This window comes from Amphiura filiformis, unplaced genomic scaffold (genome assembly GCF_039555335.1).
Source record: "Amphiura filiformis unplaced genomic scaffold, Afil_fr2py scaffold_30, whole genome shotgun sequence".
NCBI classification, from domain to species: domain Eukaryota; kingdom Metazoa; phylum Echinodermata; class Ophiuroidea; order Amphilepidida; family Amphiuridae; genus Amphiura; species Amphiura filiformis.
This window is the reverse complement of record NW_027305494.1, coordinates 700,043-715,465: the sequence shown is the minus strand read 5'-3', so window position 1 is coordinate 715,465 and position 15,423 is coordinate 700,043. Positions and strand designations below refer to the sequence as shown.

At 36.6% G+C, this 15,423-nt stretch overlaps 2 protein-coding genes across 2 annotated transcripts in view; one reads left to right on the top strand and one right to left on the bottom strand.

Moving 5' to 3' along the window:
- Window positions 1-15,423, top strand: part of LOC140143866 (dystrophin-like) — a 404,491-nt gene that overhangs the window by 69,068 nt on the left and 320,000 nt on the right. The window lies entirely within an intron of this gene.
- On the bottom strand, window positions 13,159-14,420 carry LOC140143873 (uncharacterized). Its single transcript, XM_072165685.1, has one exon. It carries the CDS (start codon window positions 14,418-14,420, stop codon window positions 13,185-13,187), a length of 1,236 nt encoding a protein of 411 aa, XP_072021786.1. The 3' UTR covers window positions 13,159-13,184.

Genomic DNA, 15,423 nt, shown 5'->3' with positions numbered 1-15,423 from the left:
GGGAAGAGAAGAGGGAGTAACACATAATTGGGACATGAAAGAGCTTTGCTTTGGATTGTGTATTTGAGGCATGGAAAAAAGCATTGTTGTATTCCCCTCCAGTGAAATTTCCTACATAAGTTAGTTTTGTTGACAATTATTGTTTTCTGTTTTTTCATCATCATCTTTAAAAATACCAAAAATCACTCATTCTGTTCAAATTTCCCAACCAGTGAAAGCATTTATGTAGATTTAAGACAGCTTTTCATAGAAAGTGGCAAAAAAATTGTGAAAAAACACTTTTATTTTTGGATCACTTTAACTTTAAGAAAAAAGGCATGCTTTTAAAATTCAGGAATTATTTGTCCAACATGTTAAATTGAGGCTATATCTCAAGTAAGCACATTATGTTACCATGTTCATGTTGTATACTTGCAGTAGGACATGTTCTACTCTGGTATTTACAATGGTATCCAGTAGTTATGAGATAACTAATTTGTTAATTGGATTTGGATCATATTATAAGCTTACTAAGTTTGTCACACACATGTGGACCATAATAACGACATGATGTATAATTATGTGTCATACATACCTGTATCATATGAACTTATATACATTACATCATGCATAATGTCTTTATAAACCGATGTCATATAAAGAAATCACTGGTACAAATTGTGGATGTACTGTGTCTTGTCTCAAGGTATGAGCCAGGGACTGCCTTTTGAGCAGAGCGAGAGCAAATGACTCTCCATACTACTCTCCTTAAATCTGAAACAGGAGAGTGATTTTTGCTTTCCTTAATTGTCCATTCTCTCTTTGCATTCTATTATAAATGCTCTAAACAGCTCTCCTTGAAGGCTTCAGAAGAGCTATTTAATGCTCTCCTGCAAATTCCAAAAGACAGATGAGCTGTATGTAGAGAATGGATCAGTGGGTGTAAGTAATTGCATCACCAGCGTATGGACAAATTGCTCCTCTACGAGCGTATGTTCACCCTGCAAGGTTAGGCCAGTGCATGCGAACGAACAGGGCATTTTTCTCGACTTGAGACGAGACACACTATTTTAAGACATTTAGTTAACTACAAAATTATATGGAAGGTACTTCTTTTTAGAAATTATGTTGGAAGCAGTGTTTTTTTCTGGATAGTTCATAATTACATCTTAAATTTATTTTAATGCTGACAGCAGTTTTCATGTTTGGCAACATGTAGCTGACAAAAAATTTTTATTGTCGTAATTTTGTTCAGCTATAGACATGTATTCATTTTGTTTTACAATTAATATTTTTGTCATTACCAAAAAGTAGGGGAAAACTCTTTGTGTTTTAATTAATGTTGGCCGATACCCGATCTGTGAATCGGAGATCGGTGCCGATATGGACTGCATCGGCCTTGAATCTGAATCGGCAGATGAGCTATCAGCTGCCGATCTAGCTTATCGATCTCTGAACTTGACAGTAATAAAAGTACACAACAATTCTTTAAGCTTACCATTACTTTCTTATGTAACATTACTACTATTTAATGCCAATATATTTCCAAAAACGTTGTTACCACCGCAAGAATCATGTCGTTTCATACTGTATTTTATAATATTATCCACTCAGTGACAACACTCCCGACTGTACAGTGCGTCCCTGGGAAAAATTTGTAAACACTTTAACACTCGACACGTGAAGTCCCTGCGCCCTTCAATGTCGGGTTTCCCAAGGTGAATTTGAGGGCATGTTATTTTTAGAATCGCGCACATTCTCGCTATTCCTCCTCACACTGACGATTTCATCTCTTAATCTCCGAACACGTGAATTCTTTCTGTAAACAAATCTGCACAACCAATAAATATGGGAATTCCGCGGTATTCCCCAATACGTCATATGCATAAATTATTATAATATCGATGGAGCTGATTTAGCTGCAGGGTCATCGAATCAATTCGCGCAGTGATTCGCCTAACTTGGTACACACACAAATCAAAGTTGATTCGCGGAGAAGAAAGAAGAATAAAACAATCAAGAGAAATGGATTAATGATTAAACTTCCGACAATCGGAGGCACTGAGTGAGTAACGCTGGGACTTGGGGTGTAAAATGGTATTTTATTTGGGTTGATATTGACATGAAAAACCTCTAAAACGGTCATCATATTACATAGTTACAGGTTTGGGAATTAAGCTTTGACCGTTAACATTACTGGGGCCCGACTTGAATGAACTTGTACTGGTTGTAGAATAACATTTAAGGAATCTGAATGGGATCGGATCGGCCCGATCTGCTAATTTTCAGATCGGAGATCGGCAGATCCGATCTTGGGTTGGATCGGCCAACACTAGTTTTAATGAAACAGGTTTTGAGAACATTAGCAAATATAAGTTTTTATCCTGGTACTATTTACTATAATATTATAAAACCTTATCATGGGCCCTTCCTTGCAATAGTAGAACTAAGCACCATGCTGACTTAAAGTTCATCAAATTGCACTACATAATATTACACGTAGTATTCGTCATTCCATTGATGATATTTAACTTCATCTGAAGCCTGCACAGTCTGCATGGTAGCCCAGAACTAATTACAAGTGCATTCTTAGTTGGTCTTCTCATGTGTATGTGATATGATAGTTTTGTATATGAAGGCATTCAAAAGTTCTGCCTCCACCATCTGTAAGTCTGTTTTAGTCCTCCGCTAATGCATTTTCGGTTTTTTTGGCGAAAGGAAAGGAAAGAAGGAAGGAAGAAGATGACGAGTTATCTGCTTCGGTCCAGTTGTGAGTCACTGACCCCTCGAGGATTATGCAAGCCATGGTTGTTGTGCTTGCCTGGCTCGACCAATTATATGCAATACTCCTGGCCATGAGTTTTGGTCTGGCCCACAACACTCATATACCCAGAGAAATTCTTTGAGAGTAAAAATAGACTTGATATCAAATGCACATAAAATCATGTGGGAACTGACAGAGCTTGAACCAGGGACCTCGGTAATGCAAAACAAGGAAATAACTTACACTACGCTATGGCGGCCGGGGAAGGGGTGGGATTTGGTCAACTCTTTCCTCCATTGCCCCAGTAAGAACTCAAAATTACAAATAGCCTATTTCCACTTTTTGTGGCAATTTGTTGATTTTACCGCCCTGAAATTCTCTTTGCCCCCCCCCCCAATATTCCTGCCGTTGCATGACGTTATCCCTGGTGTCTGTGTAAATTAGTCATTTTGACTGGTAGTGAATACAAAACCTCCACCTCTACACCACATACACTGTGTCATGTGTTGAGTAGTTAGAAGCCATCAGATTCTAAACCTGACACAGGTCATGATCCATATCAGTTATGCTATGATAGGCATGTGAGGTCTGCCTCATATATACATCCCATATGATGATGTTGTTGAAGAACATCATGCTAAGCCGATTCTGTCACCAAATGATTCTGAAAATGTGATTAAGAAATCATAGCAGGAAAACAGTTGGCCTGAGAAACTTTGTTCCAGTTTGCAATGGTGGGCCTGACACACACACAATGTAAAGATGGCAATAGAAACATATGGGTGATAAATTAGGAAACCCAGTTTTAGGGGTGGACTGTGGTATTCTGTTTTTCTTTAAACCCATTCCTGAACACAATAACTTTCATATATTTATGATGTATATGTAGCCATATCGGCCCTTTTTATGAAGAATGATTTCAAATGATCAATTGCAGAACCAAGTAAAATGTTTTGAAATTTCAGAAATTTGGGTTGGTATCACATGAAAAAACTTTTCGCCAATTTTCAAAAATTGGGGTTTGCCGTACCTGTTGAAAGAGCATTGCAATGGTGTTTAGTTGGAACATAAAATATTTCAGATGTGATACAATTGTATTGTATTGTATTGTAAGCATTCAGATTAGCGTAATTGTTGTATCTAAAAGCCATACTCTTCCTTACAAAAATATCATCCCACAGACGCATTCAGCTATATCACCAAGTTATCACTGTGTTAGCTATAACACACAAGAATTACTTCTGTGAGCTTATAGCGCGTTCAAATCCCCTCTAGGTATCCATCCACATAGTTGGAATACTGAGCCAACAAAATATTTAGAGAATCAGAGATTACAATTTAGCCAATATGAAAAGTTGACAAATGTTATCCATGTTATAATAGCATGTTGGGAATCGGGAGACAAGCATGGGCTGCTGACCTATATCTATTTATTTTTGCAAATTGATAAAATGGAAACATATTTGCTGCTTGAATATTTTTGTTCACGGCAGTGAACATTTCCCCCACTTGAACCCATATCTCATATGCACAGTTTATCCCTTACATACACTGTGTCTTGAATAACTATTGTAGCCCATCAACCTTGTGATTATGAGGCTAGGAAATAATTCCTAGTGCCTCATACCCAGTTTGTATCCCTTTATAAATCCGGCCCCACATGACAAGGACTTTTTAGCACATCTTATCTTGTATTGAGACAATGGCAGCCAGGACTATTTTTTTGCCTTTTTTCTAAGCATGTTTACTATTGGATTGAGCCATCACATGATTATAATAGGCTTTACTGATTGGTGGGTAAGGTCAATGCTATTGTTTATTTTGTGATAAGGCTGAGCATATTACTGCATATATGAAAAATACACTAATTTTGATACAGGCGATTTACTCAATTCCTTCCAACTGACAAAACTTAATTCCTGTTATCTACCCAGTAATGTTTGCATATCTTAATTGAATCCCAAATAATTATTGGGCCAAGTAGGTTATTATCTGCATGGTATATTAATTGAATTTCAATAAGCCTATGATAGTGATAATGAGTTTCTTGCTGGCTGGATGGAGAGAGGATGTAGGAGTCATTATGCCTCAAATCACTAATTTATTGTAAGATCAGTGCAGAGTAGGTTAGATATGAAAATGGAAGAACAAATTTCTATACACCTGATCCGTGAACTGTGTCTTTTTGAAAGACTCTTCTTGTTACTTATCTACCTTTGTAGTGTACATCCATTCTGCTTGTGCAGTGGCGTAGCCAGGATTTTGTTTTGGAACCGGGGGGAGAGGACAACTTGTAAATGTACTGACAGAAATATTTTTTGCCGACGGAAGTTGTGATTTGTTGACCCAAAATTTTAGTGCATGGTTTGAAAAAGTGAAGAGCAAAAAAAAAAAAAAAAGGATAATAGGCGGTACCAACCTCAGACATATAGGCCTATAGGTATAGGGCCCTATTCGTCTCATGTACCAACACAAAAACACAAAATTTTTATGTATAATTCAATTTAATTCACAATTTTTCATCATTTTTTTTACAATTCTCCCCTTTTTTCTGTCACCCTGGGTGGTCTGTTGTTCTATTCAACAACACCTTCCATCTACCAACGGCCTTACAATGACCGACGGCCCCCCCCCCCCCACTGGCTACGCCACTGAGCTTGTGGACGTATATATTTGAAAATCGATCAAACTGTAACATACTTGCCCCTTGAATATCATAGCGTTACCTTCTAATCTAATCTTGTAGTATACGATTGCATGTGTTAAGCTTATTGACATACTTATTTTTATTTTTATTTGCAAATTGAAAAGATGGTCACATATTTACTGCTTCAAAGTTCCAGGACAAGGAGTAAAATTTGTTAGGCTTATAATTGGCAAAAATTATTTGTTTTTTGTTACTGCGCGCATCAAATTCACTTAGTGGGCGCCTTTCATGCATTTATAGGCAACTTGCAACTAGTGTGCTGCTCTCAACTGTGTTCATGTGATTCTGTGATCAACAAGATGTTATATTATGTTTGGCCAAGCTACATCTATGCCTACTGACTGGGCTACTCAATGCACTATGCCAATGCAACAGATGGTCAAGAAAGGAGTCAATTATCTGGTTCTTTCTCAAAATATATTTAAATTCAAATCTCTCAAAATTGTTCTCTAGCCAGCAAGTGTAGTATAACAATGTTCTCTGAATGTGTTGGTATTGTTTGAATGTTTTTGGGGATTTATTGTTGTTTGCTTTTCTTAGGTGTGTTTTCTTTTAACACCCTCATACAGTTACACTATTCCAAATAAACATAAACCAAAATCACAAAATCAACAATAAACCAAAATTCTCTTATCAAAGCATACCAATCATAAATAAACAATGGCCAAGGCAAAAATACATCGAAACAGCCCTCAACATACCTTGACGTAGTCTCATTTGAGACCTGTTCGTATCAAATGAGAGTAAAGTTGCACATTTTTATTTTGAGTTATGTCCAAATTCATATTCTCTGGATCATAATCCTTAAAATGATATAGAACTTGTCAGTGTTGCTCCCTCACTTGGTCTTCAAAGGTCAATATTTCACTGGAGAATTGTTTTGTTTTTTATTGTTTTAAGACTTGGGCAATGTACCATATCTCTTTTCTTCGCTGGCGACTTTCTGCTCAGTTTGCGAGAACAAGTCTCATTTATGTTGCATGTAATTCTATATCAGACCGCCTTTGAAAAGGCTTAAACCCTATGAACCGTTGCTACTACACCAATTACACAGTTTCACCTAAACACTTTTAGGATCCCCCAAAAGACAAGATTAGACTCCTTTTGGCTGACCCAATTCTATAGTTTTTCGGCAAGTATTTTTCCAGAAGGTATATTTTGAATGTATAAGGTAAATCTTTCTTTAAAATATTGTTGTGGATATCAATTGGATACATATGGTGCATAGAGATAAGAAAAGTGACCCACTTTTGGGTGTCATTTCTTAGAATTCGGCAACAAAATGATACAAATCCACATTTTGTTGCATGGGCCTTTTTGTATTACCCTGGTGTGTTACCATGGTTACTTAAGAGCCACTGACTCTCTATATAATAATTTGTTGACAGTTTCGTAGTCTTAAAAATTAATACTACAAAAAAATAAGTTGTTGAAGGAGATTTGAGTGACTTTGTCACATTTACACAGTGATTTGTTCTAATGTTGGTTTGTTTGGAGTGGAAATTATCCAAATAACTCATATGTGAACCTGCTGATAGAATGGATTTTGACTAGTCACATGTTTACTGACATGTCAGGGAGATAAAGTACAAGGTTTGGATTGGTGTCTTTAACTCTTGGTGTCTGTCTGTAGTGTGGAAGTGTAAATTCTGCAGCGCATTTATTGGCCAAAACTTGGTTGGGACACCTGTGGAAAAGCTCTCTCGTTAAAGTGAATTTCGTTCTTTGAAGGAAATTACGGACTGCTCAAGCACTGTTTGCTGACTTTACTCCTCGAGTCTTCCCTCTTCCTACCAATCAATGTTGGAGACTACCATGTTCAACAAAAGCCGGTAATTGCTGAAGAAGAGTCTGAACACTTGTGATGGGTATGAAACGTTAACATGCATTCCTGGACATGCACTCTTCTGATTGCCAGCTTTAATTTCTGGTTGATTTGCTAGATTATTTCTCTTTATTGCTTGTTGCTTGGGAATTAAGATTTGAAATGTGAAACTTGAAGTGAAAATAACAGAGACCATTTCGGTAATCTCTGAACCTGTTGCAAGAAATATTAAGGCTACCTCACCATCCTTTTCATGGAACAGATCACACTTGACCCAGGGTTTATAATGGTGCGTAGGTTCAACATGATTGTGAAGGAATGGGAAAACAGCAGTTGAGCTTCAACGTCAGAGTGTTCTAACAATTTTAGTCAAGTTATAAAAGAACAGCTAAGGTACATGTATTGTTGTATGGCTATGGAATTTTTTGAGAATGGAAGTTGATGCCTTTGCTATGTACATGACCATGTGGAGAATTGTAAGTAGCTATTATTTTTAAAACAGGTTTTGCAAGTATTATTAGCAAGTAATGAGTGAATTTCATGTGACCTGTTTCCACGAAACCGGGAACATGTTTAAAAATACATAAAAATTTGTGATGTGATCTGGTCCATGGAGGCCAAAGGAGGCACTTTTAATTAGTGGGTTTTTAGTGGGTTCGCCGTCGGACAAGTTTAGAACTGTCAAGCTTTCGTCAGGAGTAGCTCTGACTTCTTCAGGACAAAGTAGAGACATGAGACATGTAGACCGCCCCTTGCCTACTGATGGCTCTGAAAAGAGCCGTTCACTGAGACTGCCCCTTGTCAACAGAGAACAATTTAAAAGGTTTTGGTGGCTCTGAAAAGAGTCGTTCACTGAAGACTGCCCCTAGTCTACAGAAACAAGCAGACCTCGCCTATCTGCTGATTTTAAAGGTTTGGTAGCTCTGAAAAGAGCCGTTCACTGAAGACTGCCCCTTGTCTACAGAAAACAAGCAGACCTCGCCTATCTGCTAAATTGAAAGGTTTGGTGGCTCTGAAAAGAGCCGTTCACTGAAGACTGCCCCTTGTCAACAGAAAACAAGCAAACCTCATCTATCTGCTAAATTGAAAGGTTTGGTGGCTCTGAAAAGAGCCGTTCACTGAAGACTGCCCCTTGTCTACAGAAAACAAGCAGACCTCATCTATCTGCTAAATTTAAAGGTTTGGTGGCTTTCAAAAGAGCCGTTCACTGAAGACTGCCCATTGACAATTTAGTTGCTATAATTATTACATTTACATTAGGCTATCATTTAGTACTGAAAACACTTGCCTGTTTGTAAATTTGTACCGTGCAACTCTAATACATTAAAACAGGAGCCTGACAAACCATATAAATTGTTGTGTACCATTGTATTTTATTGTGAACTTGCATGTTAATATTGTATGTGGCAAAATATTTTTTAAATTACCACCCAACTGACCCCTACTTTGGAGCTTTAAGGGCAATACAATTTTTAGGCCTTATATCTAAAGGCTGATTATTTGCAAATTGTGCACATTTACTTCTTAAACTTTACAATGTAGGCCCTATATATAATTGAGGTACTTATATTTGAACATTTATAAGGTTTTAATAAAATAATTTAGATTGTAAAATAAATAAGAAAGGAAAAAAAAAAAAGATTTAGTTATCGCAATTTAAATGAAGCCAGCATCCATGACACCAGTTGCATGAGCAGGGGAGCATGTGTCCCACCCCATTGATTTGAAAATTTAGAAAATCCCATAGGATGACTCACACTCCACCATTGAATGACACTGTCTAATCAATTAGTTGATCATTAACTATCCTCTTATATATAGTACATATTTACAGTTTCAACATTTTCCTGAGTTTAAGGTACAGTTTACATTTCATACATGTAGTTTTAAGGTTATATTAACTATTTTCAACTGTTGCAATTTGGTCATTCACAGCATACTGCAAATTAATGATATAGTGGGCTTTGGCAAAAACTGCATTTATCATTTCATAGCGAGCATCTAGAAGGGTTCAAATATCACAGGCATACTTTCGTAGATCCTGTGGTTCTTGAGTTAAGTTGTAAAGAGGGCTGAAACTACATCACTTTTGTAAAACGTACATAACTCATTAACAACAATAAATAAAAAGTAAATGATTTGTAGACTGAACTTTTGCAAAATATCAAGGTGTTATTTTTCAATAATATATTGATTTAAACAATGAAAATTGGTCTTTTTGGCTGCCTCGACCAACAGTACTTAGTCGACCCCTTAATACAAATGTGATGCAAAATCCTAATTGAATTTAATTGCAAATGTGATGCCAAAGGCTGTCTCGTGTGATTTTACTATATTTCATTTTACAATATTGTTATTGTATCTAATGAGATACACTTGTAATTAGAGAATAAATGATAGGAATTTTTATTTTGCCTATCCTCTATCGTGTGATAGGCGACAGGCAGGTCCAATATTTTGAGTAGTGGATGCGGGCGCAGGCGTATCCACTACGATAAAAATATTGGACCTGCCTGTCGCTCATCATAGGTAGAGGATAGGCAAAATAAAAATTCCTATCGCTTATTCTCATTCTTAATCAGTTAAATATTATTTTAATAACTGTAAACAAATTTTTTAAGCAAAAACTAAGTTACCGTCATAAAAACTCCCTCATTATAAAATGAACGAAACTTGTTTACAACTTCACGTATTCTGTTGCGCGTATTGCTAGTGCGTTCGCGTATTCCGCACTAGTCTACGCATCCAGTGCGATACCTACACGCACCTCTACACGCGTGTTACGCATTATCAAGACGCATCATGACGTGGGGTCGTCTACGGCCTGATAGACGGCACCCGAAATCATGCGATTGTCCAATCAGAAATGTGTCTACGAACTAGACCACTCCCACCGACCTAAGAATCGGTAATGACAGAGGTGCAACAATCACTTAGTACAAGAGATCTTATAAAACGCTATTAGGGTGTTAATATGATATTTTAATATTATAAATATTAAAACATGCCCATGTCCATTTATTTAAACAAAATACACTAAAATTGAAAATAACAGTATTGACAAAATACATAAGGCAGTACATGGTGTTTTTTTGGTAACATTTGTAACTTTTTGTAACAATTATAAGAATTGGATAACTCATAAATAAACCAGTGAAATAAATAGGCATATATTTAAAAAATGCAATATATATCAAATTAAAAAGAAAATGCATTACATGCAACAAAAATAAACAACACATAGACACGGGGAAAGAAACATTCAAAAGTTGTAATATTTATGCTTTTCCAGAAATTTCACACAATAATTTCAACATTATGTAATTCAAGACTGTTATTGTTTAAAGTCTTGTAACTTTAAAGGGGGTAGAAATTATAATTATTGCAATTATCCCCATCAAAACAGATAAGTTGTTGTATATAATTAGTAAAAAATAATTAGTAAAAAAGTAATTAGTAAAAAAACATTTAAAAAAAAGGTTTTTTGTATAGATATTCAAACATATCTCCATCAAAATTTGTGATTCATTGAAAGTCATTCTCAGTGATTTTCTGCATAAAATCATTTTAGCCATCTGCTATACGAATAGGTTAATTAAATTAGCCCACATATGTCATTTTAGCCATCTGCTATACGAATAGGTTAATTAAATTAGCCCACATATGTCATTTTATCAGAATAGATCATGTTCAACACAAATATAAATGTAAATATTTATCACATCATCGACATTCATGTACGTTCTTATGATTATGTATAGTTTCCAAATTCTACTGCCTTGATCACAAGTCTGTAAGTTAGTAACTTCATGTAAAATTTCATTTTGATTTATAATATTGCTTTCACTTTTTCCAGTTTATTAGTACAATCATAGCAAGTATACTTGTTCCTAAAATACCATAAACCAAATTAAATTCACTATCAATGAGTCCAGAAAATAATCAAAATGTGCAGGGATTGCTTAGAAGTGTCAGATAAGTCAATCAAATTGTCATTAGGCTTTTTTGGGTTTGTTTATGATTCAAATTTGGCAACATCATAAAAAAGTGCAGTGTTAATAAATATGAAACACATTCAAATGCATGTAGCTACATTAGTGTCTGTATGGACAATAATCCCCCAACATCGACCAAACTGTGACGTCACTTGCAGGGTATGTTAGCACACCCATTTGCTTTACAAAAAAAATTGATTTTGTATGTTTTTTGAGATTTTCTGATTTAGCGAATCGGTGTCTTTTGGTTTGGCAAACCAATACCGGGACCAATACTAGTGGCTTTAATAATACTAATATTATTGCTAACAAATGTTTTTTTCTTCATATCGTCTATCTACTTTTGATGGTTTGACCAGTTCTTCTTTCAGTCTTTCCCAAAAAAGGTTTTGGCCACTCTTGTCTGGCAACCATTCAAGGCAAACCGTATCACAAAGTAGTTTCCGTAGCAACAAACTTTTCTTGTCATTCGGTAGTGGATGCAAAAGTATAAGAATCAACACTTTGTTGTCTTCATCAATCAGTCGCATCTGTGATACTTGAAGTTGAAAATGGCAGAGTCCATCATTGAGAAATTCTTCCGTCAGTACTGCTATTGTTTTATGACTGTTTTCAATACCGTAGCACAGAGATGAGAGCAAATATCCGCTACGAGCTTGTCTTTCCGGAATTGTCAGGTTAAATGTTGGTGCCACTCCTTCCTCCAAGTTTTGGACAAGTTCATCATATACCCAGTTTCTTGCAACCTGGCATTCCTGGGCGTAGATTACATGTGCACCAAATTCTCTGATTTCTTCATCCTTCAGTTTCTGATAATTCTGACAGCATTGTCGACGATACATCAAGAAGAGTTTATACTCAATATGCTTTCTGTAACAACACAGTACGATTAAAATTCCAATGAGGATGACCCCACCTACTGAAGGTAAAACTATGTAAAGCCAATAGTTGAATGAACAATCAATGCGGATATCTGATATGCTGATACCGGTCAAGTTGCTGGGAGATTTGCACTGATATGTAAGGCGTGGATCAAGGAACGTTTGTGTATCTGAACGTATCCATCGGCGAAAGGGCTCTATTGTGCAACTGCAGTCTATTGTACAGGTGCAGTCAAACAGATTGTCACCGACATTAAGGCGTGTCAGACCTGAATGCAAAGTATTTGACAGCCATTGTGCTGGGAGTTGAGTCAAAGAATTCTGTGCAATGTTTAAGTCAGAAATCGGTGCGAGAAAGTGAAACATGTCCATTGACTTGATTCTATTGTTCTGTAGGTTGAGCGTTGCTAATTCTGGGAATAGTTGGGCAAAGTTGATATCTACAGTTTGAATGTCATTTGAACTTAAATCCAAGTATCTCAGATGGGGTGCTTCAAGAAACAGCATTTGCGATACCAATGTCATCTTGTTCTTAGCCATTTTCAGTGTGTGCAAATGTGGAGTATGGATTGTATAATTAACGGTGCCATCCCATTCATCTATTGTTCCTGTAATATCCAGGGTTTGCAAGTATCTGCATTCATGACCTATGAAGTCAATCAGGGGAGCAGATTCAAGGAATACCCAGTTTGAAAGATCAAGGTACATCAGGTTGACAGATTTCTGGCAGATTGTGACATCATGATGCAAGAATAGATAGCCAGGATTGTGGCGTCTAAGATCAAGAATCGTCAAGGAAGGAAGTTTAGCGAAGTCAAACCTGATGTCAAACAGGCCATCATTTTTCAAATCATCCAAGTACAAATGAGAGATATTTGATAAAATGCGTATATCAATGGCATTGAAGGAGTTCCTCCCAAGATGGAGATGTTTTAAAGATGCAATGTCTGCCACATCATCCAAATACGAACATTCACTTTGCTTACCGTCAAACTTGTTGGCACTCAAGTCAAGATGGATTAAAGAACCAAATTCAGAAAATCTGCGTGAGAGCAGCAACAGGCAGTGTTGCCAAACTGTTTTCAGATAGATCAAGTTTGTCCAACTGGTTTAGTCCAGCAAATGCATTCATGTCTATGTATTCCAACTGGTTTCCTTTCAAGCTCAGTTCCTTTAAGCTCGGAAACCATTGAAACGAGGCATCTTCTATTCTCTGCAATGATTGCTCAAGTTTGTATCGTTTTCCCAGGATCTTTAAGGATTTCAAGTTCCACATAGGAATAAAAGTGGTAGCATTGATAGTAGTTAAGCTTAAGTCATCCAAAGTTAAATTTTCTAGCTCGGTATTCAGCGATTGCAATGCAAGTATTGAGTCCGCAGTACCGGTTATTTCTAGGTCACTGATGTATTTCAATGGGTTGAATATCTCTTTATCAATCACTGCATTCCATGGGAACACAAAAACAAGATGTTTCAATTGTGTATCACCTAAGTGTCTAAATGTGTCCTCGGTTAATATGGTAGGGACAGAATCGTTGGAGACTGCGAACATTATTTCAGTGAGGTTGTGCAAGGTGCTGAATTCTTGTCCGAAATACGGGAGTGTTATCAAACTCCAGTTCATATCGAATGTCCGCAGTGAATGCAGTGACGCAATGGCATGGCTCGGGATAATTTTCATGAAATTTTCGCTCAGGTCCAAAAGTCGCAAGTGCTGCAGATGGTTGAAAATACCACCGGGCATAGTCTGGATCAAATTGTGTGAAAGATCTAAAGTTTGTAAATTCCAAAGACCATTGAATGTAGTAGAGGAGAGATCGTGGATTCTGTTGTTGCTGAGATCAAGTTGCACAAGGGATGGAGTTTGCTCAAATGGTGCGCCAATGATGTGGAGATAGTTGACGTTATTCTGTAGGTAAAGTGATTCCAGTTGAGAAAGTCCATAGAATGCATCATTGTTAATAACAGAAATTTGGTTGTCCGCAAGGTAAAGATACCGCAAAGATAACAGATTTCTAAATGGCCTATCGGTGATGGTTTTGAGGGAATTATAATTCAGATCAAGTGTTTTGGTGTAGTTACTATTAAATGTTGGTACCCCTGTAAGCTTTCTGTAGCTGCAGTCCAGGATAATGCCATCATACTCCTTGCATGCTAAGCTTTCCTTAGGATATGTGAAAACATTACCAGTAGCACCAGTAGTACTAGCCACAGCAAAACTGGCCAACACAATGAGCCAAATTGGTGTAAAGAAACTGTTGACTTCCATGGCTTTTGATTGCAGAATAACATATAATGTCAATGTTTTACATCCTCTAGTTTGTGACACAAATTTATCTGTCAAATTGGTGTGAAGAAACTGACTTCCATGGCTTTTGATTGCAGAATAACATAATACATCAATGTTTCAAATCCTCTAGCTTGCGGCATTATATTTATTTCCGTCAATGTGCCATTGCCATGCATGCCAATTAGATACCGACAACATATATTCCAGTGGGCGTGAAAATTTTAATATTATTGATCTTTGTTACTAGAGCCTGCAATAATTTGGAACAATTATCACTAGATGCTAGACAGGTTTTTTCCAATAGATTCAAGGATTGGGGAATACCCACAAGCATGTGACTTGTTGTGTTTTTCCAATGCTCATCAAACCATGCCTGTTTGGTTGATTGCCCATATAAGGAGTAAGGTGTAGCCAGCTATGTATAGAAAGTCCGTTTACCCAAAGCTTTGATCATCACATGATCATACAAGGGGTTTAACTTTCACATGTTTATTGGATTTAGGTTAGTTGGTTAGTAATGTAAAAAATTCATGACAGTAAAAAATTTATTTAATCATGCAAAACAATCATGATATATAGGCAGAAAATCATAGCCCTTTGTGTGCTAACATATACTGTACTGTATTTCCATATACAGAATTTTTTGCAATTTGGTGATTTTGAAAATTATGTGAGTATTTTTGTGTGTTGTTATTTTTATGCTTGCACATCCACTCATGAAATTCACCAAAATAAAACCCTCACAAAAATAAGCATACTGTACACTATTTGAAAGTGATAAGACCAAAAGCGATCTTACAAATAAGGATAACCGACCAATCTAGTCAAATGTTAGAAGTTTCAGTCTGTACTGACACAGTACAGCAACACACATTTTTGTTTGTTTGTTTGTTTGTTTGTTTGTTTGTTTACCCAGATTGGTCCGTGAGGGACACATGCTAATCCATGGAAAATACATGGACTGTTCCAAGCTCATACAATA

What these genes read in the sequence shown, in the direction of transcription:
- LOC140143873 (XM_072165685.1), bottom strand. Translation starts at nt 14,420, where the DNA reads ATGGAAGTCAACAGTTTCTTTACACCAATTTGGCTCATTGTGTTGGCC.